We start from the raw sequence: 21086 nt of genomic DNA, 5'->3' as shown, positions 1-21086 counted from the left end.
TCACCATGTAAATAACAACTGAGCATCATGATCCGTGACCAATTACATCACTTCTTTCAAACTGTCATTGATCGTTTACTGTGTATCTGTTATTCAGTTCACACAGAGGCAGAAAAGTGTGCATGTGTGTTGCCTCATCTCCCAGTGACATTTTACCCACGTGACATTTCACAAACATGGATAATCAAAAGAGGGGATCAGCCAGCAAGGATGAAAGTACAGCAAAGAAACAAAAAATTATAATGCTTGAGGTGAAATTTGAATTAAAGGTAAATAGAGTTATAGACGAAAGAGCTGAGTGTGGGAATGCTGATGCTGCTGCCATTTGAGAGACTGGATTTGCAGCCAGAGGAACTTAGTGAAAGTGAAATGATCAGCAAAAATGAGAAAAGTGGTTGTGACAAAAAGGATGAAGATGTCCCAGAGGAAATGATGCCAAGAAAAAATTCACATTAAAAGAACTCTCAGAGACGCTTCATAACATTAAAAGTGCAAAGTACTATAAAATGTTGGAAGCTGCTCAAACTTAGAAAGGAATATGACAATTCACAAAGGCACAGAAAAACTGCTTGCTTTGTAATGTAAGTCATATGAAGCAAAAAAAAAAAAAAAAAAAAAGGCAAGCACTGTTCAAACTATACTTGGTAGTTTTCTTTTTTTTAAACAAAGAAATGAAACACTTTAATTCTCTGTTTGTAATGTTTTTTAAAATTATAATGAACTAAAATTTACTATTTTTTCACTTCCTTTCACATATATTTCTGAAAATAAGAGAGTTTTTAATATCGTGTCAAAAAGGTCATGTAACTATTATAATTTTTCCCATCATTACTGAGTTTGCTTTGTATAGTTTTAGGATACATGGTCATTTTGTGGTCCCACACTACAAAGTGAGAATTGCCTGCATATTTAATAATATAGTTTCAAAATATATAAATCAAAAACTGACAAAAATAAGAGAAACAGACAAATTCAAGACTATGGTAAGAAAGTCTGACCCATATCTCACAGTAACTGATGGAAATAGTATACAAAATATCAGGGAAAATATGTATATATCATAGATTATATATATGATATAGGAAATTTTAATGACATGATGGATGAACTTGATCTATGTTAAATATATAGAATGCTATATCCAATAATTTCAGATTACATATTTCTTTCAAAGTACATGTAATATTTATCAATATTAACCAGATGCTATTCCGTAATTCAAGGGTCAACAAATTAAAAAGGTTTGAAACCATACCAAATATAATCTTTGACCACAGAAGACTCTAGCTATAAGTCAAAGATAAAAAGGTAACCAGAAAATCCATAAATGTTTGGAAGTTCATCAGCATACTTATAAATAACTCAGGGATCAAAAAATTAAATAAAAATTAGAAAATATGTTTGAACTGGATAACAGAAATAAGATGTGAAACTTGTAGTATGTCGCTAAAGTCACACTTAGAAGGAAACTTGTAGCCTTAATGCACATATTTTAAAAAGAAAGAAGCTAAAAATTAATTATTTAAGCATCATCTCAAGTTAGTAGAAAAAGTAGAGCAAGTTAAATGTAAACATAAAAGGAAGGAAATAATGTTATTTTCATTATTTCCTTCCTTTTATGTTCATATATGTATATTTATATATATAAGAATACATATATACACACATATATATTCTTTGGTTCTATAAAAACATTAATAAAAGATTAATAAAACTGATAAATCTTTAGGAAGATTGAGCAAAAAAATAAAAGAGAGAAGCCAAAAATTAACAATAGCATTAATTAAAAATGGCCTGGGGAGCTTGGAAATATTACAAATAAAGTAAGAGAACATTACAAAAAACTTAATGCCAATAAATTCGAAATTAGAAAAAATGGACTAATTACTTGGTGGAAAACTCAACTTACCAAAGTTGACCTAAGAAGAAATAAAAAACCCAAATTTTTCAATATTTGGTTTAAAATTTTAACACATATTTAAATATTTTCCTTAAAGAAAACACAGACTCAGATAGCTTTACTGATGAATTCCTCAAAAATTAACATCAACCTTTCACAAAATGTTCCAGAAAACTGGTGAAAAAAGGAAACTTACTCTGGGAGTCAAACCTAGCCTTCATCATAAAACCTGACAAGATAGTAAAATTAAAAAAAAAAAAAAAAAGTAGGAACCAATCTCTAATGAATATAAATGAAAAAAACACTTAAAATATTCACAAATAGGATCCAAAACTATTGGCAAAGGATTATACATAGCCTCCAAGTTGTTATTTTTTTCCCCAGGTATCTAATGTTGATTTAACATTTAAACATTTATCAATGTATACCAAGACAGTGACAGAACAAAGGGGAAAATAATATGGTCACCTCAGTGGAGGCAGAAAAAGCATTTGATAAATAAAATTCAATTCCCTTTTTCTCAGAAAACTATAAAACATTAAGAGAAATTAAAGACTTAAGTAACTCAAAGAAAATGTTAGAAGACAGTATTTTAAAGAGAAAACTCTCCCCAAATTGACTCAGAGGTTCAATAAAATCCCAGTCAAAATTGCATCAGTTTTTTTTTTCCTATGTGTGAAAATTGAAGCTGATTCCAAAATTTATATGAAAATTCAGAGGACCAAGAATAGCCAATACAATCAGGAAAAAAAGGAACAAGTTTAAGACTTACATTATTTGATTTTAAGACTCATAAAAAATGTACAGTAATTAAGAGTGTAACACTGATGCAAGGATATACAGATCAGTCTGTATACAGATATACAAAAAAGATGTAGAATCTCCACAATAAACAGACCTCCACATACATATTGCCAGTTTATCTGCGATAAAGGTGACACAGTGCAGCAAAGAGGGGAAAAGAAAATTTTAGTTTGAGTAATGGTAGTTCTAGGTCTAGGGAGAAAAAAATCTTGATCCCTACCTCACACAATACACAAAAATTCCAATGGATTGTACACCTACATATAAAATGTAAAACAATAACATTTCTAGAAGATAACATAGGAAAGTATATCTTTGTGGTAGGCAAAGACTATTAAATACAGTACACGACAAGCACTAACCATAAAGAAAAAGGAAGATAATTTGAATTTTAGTAAAATTTAGAACTCTGTTCATCTAAATATACCATTAAGAGTAAAAATAAGTAAGCCACAGAGTGTTGGAAAATATTAAATAACATATAACTGGAACAGGATTTACATTCAGAAAATTGTAAAGAAATCATATAAATTAAGAAGAAAATGACAGACAGTCCAATAGAAAATTGAGCAAAAGACTTTAATATGCCCTTCAGATAAAAAGAAAAAAAAAAAAGAAGAATCTACAAATGACCAATATACATGTAAAAGTCTCCTAATCTCATTAGTCAACATGTGAATACAAATTGAAACCTCAGGGAGGTACATTTACATACCCAACAGAATGGCCAAAATGAAGACTTTTAAATATTTTAAATATCAAGTAATGGTGAAAATGTAAAGCAACTGGAATACTCATAGGCCTCTGGTGGGAGTATAAACTAGTACAACCAAGTGGAAAATCATTCGGGATTATCTACTAAAGCTGGTCAGCTGCCTAACTATGATCTAGCAGTTCCAAATATATCCAATTGTTTATATACATTCACCAAAAGAAATGTACAGAAGTGTTTATAGCAGAACTATTTGTAATACACAGTACAGAAAACCTAGAAATAAACTATATGTCCATCAATATGGTTAAATAAAGTATGACATATTCATGCACTGGAATTCTACACAGTAATGGAAATGAACTTTTCTGCTAAGTAAAGCAGCACGATGAATCCCACAAATAAAGTTGAGTAAGAAAGAATCAGACACAAATAGTACATTACTGGAAAGTTTTTTACATAAAATGCGAACAGGCAAAACTAATCTATGGTGGCAGAAGTAAAAATAGTAGATGCCTCTGTCATGTAATAAATGAGATGGGGAATGAGAGAGCCTTTTGGGGGGTGATGTTAATTTTCTGTTTCTTGATCTGTGTGGTGGTTAGAGAGGATGTTTACGTTGTAAGAAAATTATTGATCTGTGCATTTCTGTACTTTTCTATGTGTATATTATACTTTGATAAAATGATTGCTTATAAAGAGAAGTCCAACATTCAAAGAGAGATGAAAATAAATTCAAGATGTAAAAACTTTGCGATGATAAAAGGAAATCTCCTGGCAAGCCATTCCAATGCATCATTTATACACACACACATGCACAATCTATCCACAGCCTTCACAAAAATCCATTTGGGCCACTTACTTTGAGCCAAACCTCATCCTCTCTCTCCAGGCTACCTTTTAGCTGCTTACTCCCTTCATCCTGAGGGCTATTTCCACTGGTGACACAGGGAAACCAGCCAGTAAGTGGACGGTGCTCTGGTAAATCTGGACGGTATGATGTGCAAATCTGAAATGCAATTTCAACCAACAATTAAATGTGGAGGGTGAGAGGTAAGTAAAGACAATGAAACTCTCCAGCTTGAAACCAAAGTTTTCCTCTCTTTCTGAATGCCTAATGATCACATTGTCGGCAGAAAACTCTCCTCAACGTAGAAGAACGTCTCAGCGCTCTCCGTTAGCCTCAAGATATAACTTTACCAGGGTAGAAGAATACACATGACAACCCACAGCCCACTGACGACCCAAGGATCTTGCTCAACGAACTGTCCTGGCACATTTCAGGCAACTGCTCCTAGGATTAGTTAGGGAAGTCTGTCCAGGATGATGATTAGATCCTTACCAGGCAGGATCCACTGGCCCCAGGAGTGAGGCTACTGAATCGGGGAACCACTAAGCTGGGAAAAGGAACCAGGAAAGAGAAAATCCAGGAAATTTTTCCCACTTCACTGTGGGAAGACAGACAGGCTAGGCTAAAAGCCACTTTAGAGAGCTGTCACTAACTCAGAATCTCCCAGTTTTCTGGGCTTCCTGTCATTGGGCACCAGAACTCTTGAGAAAGATGCCAGAATTAGCTGAAGGAGTGTGGCAGGCATGGCTACTTGCCTATCCATATCCATTCCCCTTTCTTTCTTCTTTTTTTTTTCTTTTTATAAATTTATTTATTTATTTTTGGCTGCATTGGGTCTTCGTTGCTGTGCACTGGCTTTCTCTGGTTGCAGCAAGCCGGGCTACTCTTCGTTGTGGTACGTGGGCTTCTCTTGTTGCGGAGCACGGGCTCTAGGTGCACAGGCTTCAGTAGTTGTGGCACGCAGGCTCTAGAGCGCAGGCTCAGTAGTTGTGGCACACGGGCTTAGTTGCTCCGCGGCATGTGAGATCTTCCCGGACCAGGGCTCGAACCTGTGTCCCCTGCATTGGCAGGCGGATTCTTAACCACTGCGTCACCAGGGAAGCCCTCCCCTTTCTTTCTTATTAACAAACTCCAATTTTGTTCAAGGTGACAATGTATCAAGTTATAAATGCTCATCTCCTCAGGGTCCCTTACAACTAAGAATGATGAAGTGACCTGGATCTGACCAATGAGATGTTGGTGGAAGCCTATAGTGTCAAAGTTCCCGAAGAGCTCCCATTTTCCCAATAAAAAGAGACTCAGCTAGCACGTATGAATATCTCCCTTTGACCTTTCCCCTTCTTCCCACTTGAAATAATGACTTCGTGCCTGGAGGAACAGCAGTCATCTTATGAGCTTGAGGAAGAAAGCTGCAAGCCAAGGATAGAAAGAGGTGAAATCTCAAAGACCCCTGGGTCCTTGATGAGTTCCTTGAACCACAGCACCAACCTTGGCTGGTTCCTCAGTCGTCTGGGGGTATCTACTCAAGGCTAAACTCCAGTAATTCTATCCTGGCCTAATACACCTAGAGAGCTAAATCTTACTTCTGTTGAAATGACTATATTGCTTATTGTTATAATGAATGAAAGAGTTTATTTGGCAATGGAAACATCTAGAATAGTATCCAAAAACTAAAGCCCTTAATCTTCTTTTAGGTACTTAATTATGATTCATAGAACTCAGTCCTCAGAGTCCTCAGAAGATCTTCTATTTATTTAGGTAGATATTCATGGAAAATTGTATACCTACGGATTTGTTTTTAGTACTCACTCTCAAATTTCTTTAATAATAAAAATTATTTAAATCAAATACTTCGGGGGCTTCCCTCGTGGCGCAGTGGTTGAGAGTCCACCTGCCAATGCAGGGGACATGGGTTCGTGCCCCGGTCTGGGAAGATCCCACATGCCGCGGAGCGGCTAGGCCCGTGAGCCATGGCCGCTGGGCCTGCACGTCCGGAGGCTGTGTTCCGCAACGGGGGAGGCCACAACAGTGAGAGGCCCACGTACCGCAAAAAAAAAAATTAAAAAATTATACTTTGATCTTTAATACATATTTTAAATTTCATTTGATCCTTGTAATAAACCACTGAGTTAAATGCAAAAGGTATTATTATACCCATTTTACATATGAGGAAATTGGGGCCCAGAGAGGTTAAGTGACATGTCAAATCTGACTTAGTAATAATCATAATAATACTGGTAGATCCAATAGTGTTATCCAGGTATTCTGACTCTTTACTGCTTCTTTTTCTTCTTTTAAAATAAATTTTCCCAAACACAAAGCCCAAGTGTAATTTCTGATATGTGTATTCTAAGACTAATTTTGAGATGCTTTTGTGTAACTTGAAGTCAGCTATTGCATAGTCAAAGGTTCCTAGATGAAAACTAGTGAATGTAAGTGGGGTGAGGGTGAGGGATGAGATTTAATTGCTAGTCTAGAAGCTTTTCATTTAACATTATCCTATTCTGAGTGCATTAAGAACTAAATTTGGTGTCAAAGTGAGGAGAAAAAAATGTATGCTCACATTAAGTATCTGGGGGAATCACTTCACAATTTTGTTTAGCCTTGACTCTATTCTTCTGGCTTAACTTACCATGGAAGGAGGTTCTCCAGTTACCAAGGAAACAGGACACTTCTTCTTATCTTCGTGAGAAGAATAAGCTTGGGTAGCCCACTGATCCAGGTATCCTTTGGGAGTATAGAGGCCACAGTCTGTGATGCTGGTTTCCTTCTCAAAAGGTTCACATATCCCATCTCCCTCATATATATAGCACAGGCTTGGCTCCCCTGCCAAGAAAAATTTGTATGACATTTGAAAAAGTGTTTTTATACATGTCATGTAAAAATAATTACCTTTTTTTCTCCAGCCTGCTAAAGAGAAGACTGTAATTACCAACTCGTCTAATGCCCACCCCAAATATATAGACAACACACGCGCGCGCACACACACACACACACACACACACACACACACACACACACACACACACACACACACACACACACACACACACACACACACACACACACACACACACACACACCCCTAAAAAGAAGGATACTTTTTCATGGGGAGAGTGGTAAAATCCATTTATATAATAAAAAGTATACAAAGGGGGTGGGGTTGGGGGAGAAGGAACAGGGAGAAAAAAAACAGCTGTGGGCTGGATATAGAAAGAAATTTTAAGGAACCATTGAGCAAGGTACTTAGGGGAAGATGGCGATACAAGAGAAGTAAGCAAAAGAATAAAGGAAATTTAAATAGATGGTAGGATGTATTATGTACTTGAATCCTCTTCACAGTTTTTGAAATATTAAATAAAACATTTGAGGGATTTGTTTTCAATTAAATTTTTGCTGCTGTGTTTCTTCAACTAACCATGCAACTTGCTCTGAAATGGACAAATGGGCTCCAGGTTTATAAGGATTACACGTGTATTATTTCTTTCAGTCTTAAAACAACCATGTGAGGTATGTATTTTTTGTTTGTTTCATCAATAGACAAACTGAGTCTCCGTGACTGTGACTCACCAAAGTTCCCTTGACGCAGAAGCAATATCACTAGGCTCTGAGCCAGGCTTACACAAGGCAGGTTCAGGGGCTGTCTCTTACTCCACACTGCCTCAAGCCATGGCAGAAGGACTGTCTTCAAGAGCAAACGTGTGAGTAATGAATATGTGAGAAAAACCGTTGGGCTTGTAAAGCAAGCTGTATCCCCTGGACAAGTCCATACTTGCTCATAGGATAACTCCTACTAAGTGAACAGTCTGTACTAACCATAGATATGTAAAATAGCTTTCTTCAAATGTAAAAAGCTGAGATGCAGTTATAAAGCCATTTATTAAGTACTATTGCATTTTCTACCCATATTAGTAACATAATTCTAATTCCTCATTTCTACTTAAAATACTAGGACACGCAAATAAGATCAAGATTTAAAATCAATCAACACATAGGTACACACTCAGTAACATCATCACTAAAATTAACTGTTACTATACCATTCTTTTTATTTTAAATTCTTCACAGAAATACCACAAGACGGTTCCAGTAATTTTTCAGCTGCTCATCAATATGTAGTTACTAATTATTATCCTTAATAATTTCAAGTCTAAGACCCTTCTGTGGTAAATCTACCTCTACTTGCCAGGAATAAGCCACTATTCCTAGGACTTGGTTCTAAGCCTATTTTGGGTTTTAAACTCCTGCATTCCATTAAAGCCATGGTCTTTCTAAGTCACTCCCCTAAAACCACTATATGTGTATTTGGAATGACTTCTCCATGAGGATTCCATATATATATATATATATATATATATATATATATATATATATATACACACATACACACACACACACACACTTATATACATATATATATACACACATATGTATATATGTATATTTTATATGTATGTTTATATGTATGTGTACTTTATACACACATATACATTTTTGTGTGTGTATAGTTTATATGTATGTACATATTTTATATACACATAAATGTATATGTGAATATATGTTTATTTTTTTTTTTTTTTTTTTTTATTTTTTGGCGGTACGCGGGCCTCTCACTGCCGCGGCCTCTCCCGCTGCGGAGCACAGGCTCCGGACGCACAGGTCCAGCGGCCATGACTCACGGGCACAGCCGCTCCGCGGCACGTGGGATCCTCCCGGACCGGGGCACGAACCCATGTCCCCTGCATCGGCAGGCGGACTCTCAACCACTGCGCCACCAGGGAAGCCCTATTTTTATAATATATATTTATCACATACTTTTATAACATACATACATATACATGTTTTGTTTTTCTATATAATCCAGTGACTGTTTCTCCTTGCTTCTTCTCTATTTTTTGTTTACTATGAAAACTTTTGCCTCTGTTTCTTCAAATCCATGAAAAAATAGCAGACCACTTTTACAACACATTTCACAATGGTTCCTTCAAAATTAATCTTTTGAGAAATAATGGAATAGAACTACATCCTTAGCATACTATGAGCATATTACTCACTGAAACAAATGTCTAACTGTGGAATAGATCATTCTAACTTTGCCCTGTAAAGTTAAAATAATTTAGCTATAAAGTTAAATGAGACTTGAGCTGCACTGGTGAAGGCAGTGTGTGTGTGTGTGTGTGTGTGTGTGTGTGTGTGTGTGTGTGTGAGAGAGAGAGAGAGAGAGAGAGAGAGAGATGAGCCCACTATGTGCTACCAGAAAGAAATGATGCAAACAGAGGTGGCATTAACAAATACTTGTGTACAGAAGAGGGGAGGTAATCGGTTCAGTGTATTCTGCACAGCCAGACCACAACTAGAGTATTGAATTCCTTTCTGGGCATTGACCACATGAAGCATGCCAGGTTAGGGTAAATAGGAAAGGGTCTGGAAACCTAATCACATGAGGGGATGTTTGGATTGGAAAGGAGAATAATGGGGAGGCATTTCAAATATCTGAATGGTAGTCAAATAAAGCTGGAAAAAAATTTATCCTCTGTAGTTTCATAGCAAGGAAAAAGCACTTGATTAAGAATTAGGAAAGCTGAGTTCCAGTGCTGGCTCTGCAGAGACCTCGTTGTATGCCTGTGGATGAGTCACTAAAATGCTCTGAGTCGCAGTTTCCAAACCAGAAAAGGGGAAAAGAATTTTATAACAGATAATGCTACTTTTAAACAGAATGGTCTCTTTCAAGGTGCATACTTTACTGCTAAATGCATGTAAGCAAAAGCTAGAGACCCATCTCTCAAGAACTGGTAGATTTCTATAAGGGAAGGAAGCTGGACACAGGAAGGGATAAGGGTCTCTATTAGACTTGTGGCATATGGTGGGCACTGAACATGTTTTGTTAGACGGATGGATGTAAAACTACTAAGGTTTTATAATTTTTTATTCTGCTCTGGAGAGCAGGGGCATTTGTGTGTTCTGTATAGTATTTAATACCTTAATAAATTCTACATAATTATAATCATACCTGACTTTACCTTGAGATTTAGAAACATTAAAATATTTTTAAATGCACTGCTTTTTAAAGTAATTTGATGAGTATATTGCACAGAATCACTGCAATGTATGCATAAGGGAATGGAAAAATAATCTACAAAGAAGCCTGTTGATGGTTTTAATCAGAATTGGGAGAAGTGTTCTAGAGGGCCTTCCTTGTATCAAGAGACTAGAGTCAAAGCCACCTAGTAATAATTTATCACCAGTGATTCACCAGGATTAAGAAATGTTATGACCTTCTGCCATTCTTGATGATCTTATCTATTAAACACAGACACCAAGAGATATCTTGTACTCCCTTTGGCTTAAAACGGACCCTACCCTAATTTTTATGTAGAATCTGTGGGATTGTGCTACTTGGCTGACAGTCTGACATTAGACATGAGGACCCAAGAGCAACCCTGGGTAACATTAATCTAAGAGGCAGGGTGACCTAGTGGTTTAACATGTAGACTCTAGAGCTTTGCTTCCTTAGTTCAAATCCTGACGTCATCACTTCTAGCTGTATTAAGAGAAAGCAAGTTATTTAGGCTCTCTGTGTCTCCGTTTAGTCTCCCCATATTTATTGTAGGGATTAAATGGGAAAATATATGTGAAACAATTAGTGTCAGGCACACAATAGACACATCAAATGTTATTGTTATTATCAGTAAGAGCTCACAAAAATAAGACACGGAGACTCCTCCAAAAATAGGACATAAGCCTAGGCAGGTGTTTCTAAACTCACCTACACAGTTGAAACCTTCCTCTAGTTCACATGCCCTTGAGCAGCCGTCTCCACTCAAAAGGTCTCCATCATCACACTCTTCGCCCAGGCTCCTAGAAGGTAAAAGTGTACATTCTTATATACATACATACATAAAATGATTCTTCTTGTTCGGTTACCATCACTTCAAGTTCTTAAAACTCCTTATTATGTGTTTAAAAATGCAAGCTGGAGAAAAGTAGGAGCTAAGAGAATGCTTTTACAGGAAAAGTAGCTCATGGTTCAGACACATTAGGAGATCCACCAGGGGTCCTGCCAGTGTTTCCGGAAGATGATCTTACACTAGAAGAGACCTATCAACCTCATAATGAGGGGAACCCTGAAAGTAGTTAGCTGATCTAGTGAGGAGGAAACCTGCCCATCTACGTGTGGCTTTGTTTTCTATCCATTTTCTTACTGACAAGCGATATCCAAAGTGACAACTTTTAGCTTCTAATAAAAATTTATTAAACTAGAATCTGAGGATGACTTCTTGGGGATCTGTGATCCCATTAGAATGGATCTACACGTTTCCGCGTTTTAAACAGTGGATTAAATGATTTGTACAGCTCCTTCCTGCTTCATGTGTAATGGAGTGCCTCTAGCTGAGACAAAGCTGCAGTTCAGAGATATCTTCTCATTGGATGGCAGAACTAAGTATGACTGTTTACAGAGAGGGAATACAGGCAGAGTCTAAAGGAACATTTTGATAAAGAGCCTTGTGAGGCCCAGTAGCCAAGCAGGTGTTGCTACAGGTGAAGCTGTTTCAAAGCTCAGGCTAGAATGTGTAATATCAGATTAGGAAGAGGGCCCTTGCCTCTTTCTGCCCGAGCTCCGCAGGCAGATGTGGCACCATGGGGCATCAGAAACTCCATCGGAGGACTGCTGTAGGAGATGCTACGACATAAAGCCAAGTAGTTTGTTCAAGGAGGACTCTGTCTGGGCAGTAATGGTAATGTAGTCCTGCAGACACCTTAACTAGAGGGAAGCAGACTTAAAATGGGGCAGCCAGGGAGAACATCAACAACAGCCAGATTTGCTCTGTGCATATGTGAGGCTTCCCCAGGGAGATATTTAATTGAGATGGAGGAGGAGAAGGGGCAAGCTGAGACTGAGTAAGGCAGAAGGTGGCAGCAAACTAGCAAGGTTTGGGTATTAAAGTGACCTCAGTCGCTTGATATAGTTCTGAGGTCTGCAAACATTTGCTGTTTATATTTCTATGAAAAGGAGTAGACTTACAGTAAAGCTTAGGAATCTTAGAAGATTGAAAAGATAAACAATATTTAGTAATTACTAAACAATGGGATGAAACCCCAAGAAAGGCTATAGATTGCTTTCTATTAGGTCTTCAAGATATAGGATACTGGGAACTCCCTGGCGGTCCAATGGTTAAGACTCAGTGCTTTCATTGCCATGGGCCCTAGTTCAATCCCTGGTTGGGGAACTAAGATCCCACGAGCCGTGCAGCGTGGCCAAAAAAAAAAAAAAAAAAGGTTTAAGGTACTTTTCCTTGATCTGGGACATTTGGGGCTTCCCCGGTGGCGCAGTGGTTGAGAGTCCGCCTGCCAATGCAGGAGACATGGGTTCGTGCCCTGGTCCGGGAAGATCCCACATGCCGCGGAGCGGCTGGGCCTGTGAGCCATGGCCGCTGAGCCTGCGCCTCCAGAGCCTGTGCTCCACAACGGGAGAGGCCATGGCAGTGAGAGTCCCGCGTACCGCAAAAAAAAAAAAAAAAAAAAAAAGTCATCTTATTAGGATGCAGGATCTAAGACAAATCACAGTGCCCAGCCTTCTAATCTCCTACTCCCAGCAGCTTTATATAAGTAACGTATTAGGTTAGATAAGCATTCAGAACAGGTTAATATAGGGTGATCACTGGGACACGGAAGTATTCAGTGCTAAATTCCGGCAAGTCCCAGGCAAACCAGAATGAATTAGTCCTCTAGATTGATGTCACTAAAGGGTAATGGAAAAATGAATATGGCATGTTAAAAAAGCAAAGAAGTGGTTCCATTTTTACCTTGGTGATTTTATGGAATAGCTGGAAATTACATTACAATCAGGTCTTCCAGGGATCAAATGAGCAAGTGAAGCTCAGAAAGCTATACTGATTTTCCTCAGGTCACACAGCTCATTAGTAGTATAAGACCGGCAGCTGATCCAAAAGCTATCCTCACATCCTCCTTCAGCACCATTTGGCAAGTAACCTTCTCCACCATGAATTCCTGCCCTGAGTCACTGCCCAGCAGTTGTTCTCTGAAACCTGAAGAGGGTCCCCACAGAATCAACCCCCATATCTATGACTGGGGTGAGCTCTAAATAAAAGTGGACCCATCCTTAACTATGCAGAGATGTGATTGACCACTCAAGATATCTACTAGGTCCTAGATTTTGTTTAATACTTGAATCACATAGTGCCCTGCCCCTTACATTTCCCAAACCAGTCAAGCTGAAACTTGAGGCTAACCCTCCTTGTCCAAGCAGGGCAGGGCATCCTCCCTCACACAATACCAGGCATACAGTATGTCCTCACCTTGCAACCTTCCCATCTCCACAGTAAGGAGCTCCATGGATGTGGCTCAGAGGAGGTGAAGCTTCTCCCAGTTCTGTTCCAGCTGCAGCTTGAACTTGGTACCGATACATCTGCCCAGCTGTGACCTCCCTGTGGAAACCAATTGGCTGTAACCACCATATCCAGAAAGTGGGGCACACCCTGGGTCCTTTTCAGATGGTTTGCAGGAGTTTAAAATAAATATTACAGGGAATATAAATGTTAAACATATGCCACATTGTTTGAAACAAAGATCAGGGCATATAGTCTTACAGAACAGCAGAATATTTGAAACCATATTCAGTTCTGTACTTCCAGTACATTCCACATAGTGAATGTACAACAAATGCTTGTTGAATTAAAACTGAACTCAGCTAAGTCCTAGGCAGTCCTAGGCAATCTAAGAGAATGGTATTTCGAGTGTATCTTTACCATGTTATATATACACACAGAAAACCACCAACTATTGAAAACCTAGTCTTCTGTATCATTCAAGTAGTCATAGGAACGGAAGATGAAAGTTTCAGAGTTTGGTCTCAGCAAGGCCCTTCTTGGGTCTGTGAATCAGAGTTTTCTTGTCTCTCAAGAGAATTCTTATCTTGAGGAGGCAGAATGCTTACAAGGAAAAGCCACTCTCTCCTAGAAGGAGGTGAGAACACCTTCCATCATCGTTGTGTGGCTGCAAGAAATTCCACAACTGGAAATGCATTAAATGATTCCCCACCTCCAAACCTCCAAAATACATATAAACCAGGAATGGAGTTATCAATTGACATCTGAGATGGAAGGAGTTTATCTGATTCTATCTAGAGCCCAATTGCACTGATCAAGTGGAGAACGTGAGAGACTGAACATTTTGCAAGGGGGAAGGGACTCAAGAGGGAGGTTGCTGGTTCCAAAGACAAATTCTGCCCTCAACTTAATTTTTGTCCAGTGCCTGCCCTAATTGGAAAAGTACCACTAAAGTCAAGCTAGGATGGGAGTGACTTAGGAGAACAGGATCTCAAAGGGCTGTTGGGACTGCGTAAGTGGTGCCCACAGATCTCCTGCCAAGACCCTCTCTTCTTTAACACACTCTTCGACTCAACCACAAAGCCTCTACTCTTTCGCTTGATGCTGCAACAAGCAAACAGGAAATGTCGTGGGGTTTCAAAAACAGCTTTAAACACCTCTGTACTGGCTTTCGGTTATTTTAGTAGGAAAGACACATAAATATGAAAGACATAAATTTCCAAATTAGCTTTCTGTAGGGAAGCACTCCTCATCAGAGTGCCAGATATTTCCAAAGCAAAACCAGTTTTATATCCTAATCAGTTCTGATGGCTTCCCTTTCACAGGGTGGTTTCTGACTTCTCATCCAGCCATGCATAAAAGTCTCATACTGCTCTGTGGCTGGGAAAGGATTGGAAGGAAGCGTCAGGATATGTTTACGCTTCTTGTGGAGAAAACTCAGCAGCAGGTAGCCCCGACCTCCAATGAGCTGAGTTTGTAAAAGGTAATGTGTTACTAAGGAAAGGGAACCAAGATGAGACTCAGTCAGAAAACTGGATTTTAATCTTGAGCTTGCCGCTTATGAGCTCTGTTCAACCAAATTAAAGTTAAGCCTTAGTTCTCTCATCTATAAAATGGGATATTATTGACCTTAAAGGTTGTGTGTACAGGTGTGTGTGTGTGTGTGCACGCATGCACGTGTGTATATCAAGTTAGATAACAAATATCATTTTAATTGCCTTACTAAAGAAACCCCCCCAAAATATATTTTTTTCTTTTCAAATCCATCCCATGATCTATCCTCCTATTTTGCATGAGCTTTTTGACCATTTCACTGTCTTCTAGCTCTAATTCATAGAGCTAATATGAGAGGAAAAATGTAGTAAAATTCAAGGTGAACATTTTTCTCTACTCTTTTGTAGCTGTGGCAGACTGAAAAATGGCCACAAATTCTTCCCATCCCAGATGCATGCATGCCCTTCTGTGATGTGACTTTACTGTTTCTCTCATCAAGAAATAGAATTGATTTTGCCACCCGCAGAATCTGGAATTGACTGTGACCTGCTTTGGCTTGTGGAATGATGTCATGAGTAATGTAAGCAGAAGCTTGAAAAATGTGAGTGTTTGAGGACTTGCCATCCCTGCTTCTGGAAAGCCTTCCACCAGCATGAGAACAAGCCCAGGCAAAGCCTCCTAGTGAAGGAGAGACAATGGGGAAAGAGAACTTCATCCTCCCAGCCATGTCAGTGTCTTAGCTGAGCCTCCAATGAGTGCATGAGGTCACCTGAGGCCACCTAGCCCTGGCCAAGCGGGTCCAGGTGAGTACACACAGCCAACCCACAGAACCATGAGAAATAGTGCTTGTTGTTTTAACCCACTATGTTTTGTGATGATTTCTAATGCATCGAAAACTAACCAATATAGCACCTTTGATAAAACTTTTGTTTTACCCTGAGTTCTGCCCTCAGGGCAGCCTCTGAGGAAAATTATGAGGTGAGAAAAATTTGCCTTTAGAGATACCAGCCTCCTACTCTATGGACATTGAACTCTTTAAGCCAATTGATCTTATCTTAGTCTGTGTCCCCACCACTGAGCACACAGTGCCAGGAGCACTTAAGAACTCACTAAATGTAGAAAGAACAGAAGAAAGAGAAAGAGGAGGGTTGGAAAAGAAGGAAAGAGAGAGGGAGGGAGGGAGGGAGGGAGGAAAGAAAAATGAATGAGTCATGAACGTAGAGTATAGTGTCTGCAGGACCCTTGGTTTCTCTGCTTAGCTGTAGAAGAGGTGACTGTAACCTTTGAATGGTATAGGAGCTGCGGCAGATTATTTAAAAGTTATTTAAAAGCAAGGATCAAAAATCAAATTGTGTTACCAGATAGGAGTATCTGACTCTGATCAACTTATTTATGGCAATTAATATTTTCAGTCCAACTGAAACATATCAAATACTAACCTCTTTTCTCCATAACCGTAAAGATGGCATCATCAGTCAGAACACCTGCTTGCCCCTTCTGGGAAATACTTTTGTTCATCTCAGAGATGCCACTTTAGAATAAAACCCCCTCTGAGAGTCTGAACATTTCTCCAAATAAGGGCATATCAGAATATTAAAAAATGGAGAAAAAGGAAGCCAAACCCACTCCCAAAGCCTCAGGAAGCCCCGTGGTTTAGAAAGCCCTACTGCCCAACTCACACGTCTGTGAATTTCCTGTGAGGATGTGTCACCACCATGGGCAAGCCACTGGCAAATGGGGGTTCACGGAGGACCTGGTACCTCACGGGCCTGCAGCCAGAACACAAGGGACTGTGGGGCTGAGAAGTCAGGAGAGCTGCGTCAATCTCCATCCGCTCATCAAAGGTGTAGACTTTCACCCCCAAGACTTTCCCGTCAACGTGCAGTTTGATAGTGAGTGGGGTGTCACAGAAAGTGTCTAAGGGGCCTAGGTGCACGGACTCCTGGTGTTCCAGCAAGATCTCTGTGTCAAAAAGCGCCTGGGAGGAGTCCATGGAGAGGTAGGTGACCCATAGGGTAAGAGTGTCAGCTTGGACTGGGTGCTGGAAGAGCAGCTCCAGGCTACAGCCTTCTGCAGGGCAGGGGACCGTCATGTTCATGTGGTACAGGTGGAGCTCAGGACTCCAGGCCTGCAAGCTTGGCTCACAAGGTTGATCCACGTCTGGAGGCCCTGAGGGAGATGAACAGAAAGACAGATGCATCAGGAATCACCATTAAAAATCTGAAAATGAGTCGCCCCTATCAAGGGCCAGAAAAAAGAATGAAGCAGAAGAGAACTTTGAGCAAATTCTTAGAGGTTAGATCTTAAGTGTTACTGAAGACAGAGGTGTAACAATTCAAAAGTACTATGCTCCAAATCACCACTTTCTGGTGCCCTTTAACAAGAGAAATCCAGCATGGCATTCGGAATGGAGTGACCCAGAGCCTAGGTGGAAACTCGAGGCCGATACAGGTAAGGTAAGTCATGTCCTTAAAGAATCCTTGAGCAGAAGAGAATTATTTGTACTTAGTTTACTAATAATTGATGATAAATTAATGCTTCTGAAGCCCTGTTTTATTTACTAATCAGGCCAATGTTTGTTTCAGGCTGTTGCTACAATGTTTAATTAGGCTTTTCACAAAACTTCTTTGATACCGTAAGACCATACCGTAGCAATCCTTCCAATGGACTGTTAGCCAAACTTTAAAACCATACATTGAAACTTCCCTTTTAGTTCAAATATATGTAAGCCAGTAGAGCACTACACAGAGGAAACTGCCGGCAGGAAATAGAAACACTTTTCTTGAGTGGAAAAAAAAGGAGATTCAGTAGCCAAGTAAAAAGGTAATGGTGAAAAATCAAATATCGCAAACATATAAAGTCAGCTCTGTGGAAATAATCTATACAAGGTGGTTTCTCCTATAACACGAGGGGAATTGAAAGAAAACTGCTAAATTAGGCAGCAGTAGTTAGGCTGTAATTGGTGCTGTGCATTAGCTGTGTGACTGTGGCCAGTCTATCTAAGCCTCAATTTCCTCATTTATAAAATAAGCACTATTTAACCCCTGCCTTACTAGATTAGTGTAGAAGATCTATACAGTGTTCCTTAGAAATATTTGCAAACTACATTTGCAAAAATAGAATGGCTTAGCCCTTCAGGATTTGGAAAATAATGTTCCAAAGCCCAGAGGAAATAAGTTCAAATGTGTGTATGTGTGTGTGTTACATCTTATGATCCCTATTGTTTCTTCCCTGTATTGTGAATCCATTCATTCATTAATTCAATAAAAATTGACTGTGTACCTCTTTCACACCTAGCACAAATCTAGGTATCAGAGATAGAGTAGTGAACAAGAGAGACAAAAGTCTTGACCACATATATCTTACCATAGGGTGATAGGTACAACAATAAATAAAGAGGCATCAGTATAATAATGTCATCTCTGAAGAAAAATAAAGGAGGATAAAGGACTAGAGAATAATGGTGTGAGGCTGGGGGCTATTTTAGATCAGGGAGACAGGGAAGTTCTCTCCAAGAAGATGATATTAAGCAGGGAATATGTCTGGTTCAATTTTCTATTCCTCATAGCATTCAGAATGTAGTTGGGGGTCAATAAGTGTCCATTAAGTGTCATTAAATACATTTTGATCATATCTGTAAATATATGTGTTTGTGTGTGCTCTGCTGGGGAATCAATTCCTTTCATTTTATACATTTAAAATATGACTTGATTCTTCACCTGTTCAAAGCAAAGGAATACCAGTATTTCCTCGCAGTATTTTCCAGTAGGCATCCCCCAATACTAGCAGAGTAAAGGCCCTTGGAAGCCAACTCAGTAGCAGCACTGTCTGTCAGAAAGTTTTTATTATGATCTCATGTAAAGAGATGAAGTGGAGGCCCTAAAAGTTTGGTATGCCTGGAGACACAGTACAAGAGTTAGAACCCAGAATTTCTAATGCCCTTCACCTCTACCAGATAACTTTAAATTTTTCCAAGAATTAAAAAGAAAAAAAGTACAGGGCCAGAGAGTCAAATGGGCATTAAAACACTAGCACAGGACGAACTGTTTGCCACAAAAATGGCCTTTTATGAAATGCCAGTCTCTAAATGAGTCGTACTCAGTGCCAATGTAAATTTTATAGTCACCTTCCATTCTCCCCTGAAAAATCATTTGAAAAAAGTTCTATATGATCAATCAAGTCAATTGTCTCCCCCCAGATTCCTCCTCAAGGCTCCTGTCATTTGAGTAACTGGGAGCCCAAGGGGATGCTATAGACTCTTAGACCAATGTTCTCCTTTTTTTTCTTATCAGAGTCAAGACTACAAAGTAATTCAAATAGGAACCTGTCCAACACGTCTTATGGAGTCATTTTTAGGCTCTTAATAAATATAAGAAAAAGAGAAAGGTGATGACTAGGTAAACACTGAAGATGGTGACGACAGAAGAAGTCAAGCCATTCATCAGAAGGTGCTAAAACTCATGTCAGTAGCATTTTTTGGACTTGAATTGGGGTAGCATTCATGCTCTACTTTGTCGTAGAGGCACTGTTATACGTAGGTGAGTGAATATGTAACTGAGAAGTTGGGGGTGGGACAGGAAAGGGAACAGCTAAAAAAGTTTTCCCTCTCCTAGAGCCTAGCTTAGATGACATCCAAAGCACAACCAGTACCAGTGATTAACAGACTCATAAAATAGCATAGATGAGAATGATCAGTTTGGAACACCTAGTCCACCCCACCGCACCCAAACTGGCTCAGTCAGTGTGTATGAGTGTTCCCTGCAACGTGTTCTCTATTAGCCTCCTGATAGAGGGGAGGATGAGATCACCTCATGCTGTCATGTGGCAAAGCTGCTTCATGGGCTGACAGGCACATGTAATACGACATGCCTGAGTTAGCTCCTCCTGAAGCTGCCCCCTGAGTTCTCCATCCCTCTGTCCTCTATGCTTCCCTCTGCTTCACCATAGCCACTGGCACGTTAAGCACACAAAGGATATCCACACAAAGGTGTGAGGTAGAGTCATTCCCAGACCCCTGGAGATTTCCAGCACATCACACACACACACACACACACACACACACACGCACACACGCACACACGCACACACACACACTACCTTTTTCTCACCATGCCACCACTCCACCCTTTACCTCCACCCCCCACGTCCACCTTGGCCACCAAGGTGTAAATGAAAAAGTCATGGTCCTTTACCCACAGCCTCCTCTGGGGTCCAGTAACCCGAGGAGTCACACACGCGCCGGGAGGAAGCTGTGTGCACGTACTGACGGAATGTCCCTTCTTCAGTGCAGGCACCACACACGCTGCCCGGGACCCTGGGAAGACAATGGGCAGGGGTGGAGATGGGGAGAATAGATCAGAGGAACTGGGTTAACGAAATTCACAAGACCTTTGGGGCATGGGAGTGGCAATGGGGAGTGAGGCCTTAGTGGGTAACTGAGAACACAACTATTTCTCAACTCATTTCCTTCTTGTATAGACCTCATCTTTGCAAAATTCATAGTGACATGAAAATCTCAAGGTTATGAAGCAGAAGAATTTAACTAAGTCATAAAGGAGGCCTGTGGAGATGAAAGAGGCCTTCTATCCAGTCAACACAAAATAATTACAATCTGAATCTTTCAACATAAAACGACTTATACACTGACTCTCAATAAGTCATCCAAAGCCTCCTTGCATTCCCCTAACTGAAACAGACAACAATTTTCACAGTAAACATATTAGTTATATGTGGTCTTATGTTTTAACGCTCTACTTTTAATCACACACATACAATAAAAGTCATATGAAATGTAACACTCCTTGGTTCTCCATTGCCTATAGGGATACATCTAAATTGCTTACCATGATTCAGTGTCCTTCAGAGGATAGCTCCAGCCTTACCTACTTCAGTCCCTTCATGAATTTCATTTATGTTCCCATCACAATAACTAATCACCATTTCACAAAATACATCATACCCTTCACATAGCTCCATGAA

The 21086-nt window shown here is 39.5% G+C and overlaps 1 protein-coding gene across 2 annotated transcripts in view; it reads right to left on the bottom strand.

Annotated features, from left to right (window-relative positions):
- Positions 1 to 21086, bottom strand: part of PAPPA2 (pappalysin 2) — a gene marked incomplete at its 5' end in the record, with an annotated part of 281240 nt that overhangs the window by 139514 nt on the left and 120640 nt on the right. For both annotated transcript variants that reach the window (XM_082656927.1, XM_082656928.1), the window contains 6 exons: positions 4279 to 4425; positions 6899 to 7092; positions 11033 to 11124; positions 13584 to 13712; positions 16787 to 17276; positions 20300 to 20421. In XM_082656927.1, coding sequence (XP_082513053.1) covers positions 4279 to 4425; positions 6899 to 7092; positions 11033 to 11124; positions 13584 to 13712; positions 16787 to 17276; positions 20300 to 20421 — 1174 coding nt within the window. The remainder of the gene's footprint in view (positions 1 to 4278; positions 4426 to 6898; positions 7093 to 11032; positions 11125 to 13583; positions 13713 to 16786; positions 17277 to 20299; positions 20422 to 21086) is intronic.

This window comes from Grampus griseus (genome assembly GCF_964374135.1).
Source record: "Grampus griseus genome assembly, chromosome: 1".
Taxonomy (NCBI): domain Eukaryota; kingdom Metazoa; phylum Chordata; class Mammalia; order Artiodactyla; family Delphinidae; genus Grampus; species Grampus griseus.
Note: the sequence above shows the minus strand (reverse complement) of the source record. Positions and strands in the feature narration are given on the sequence as shown.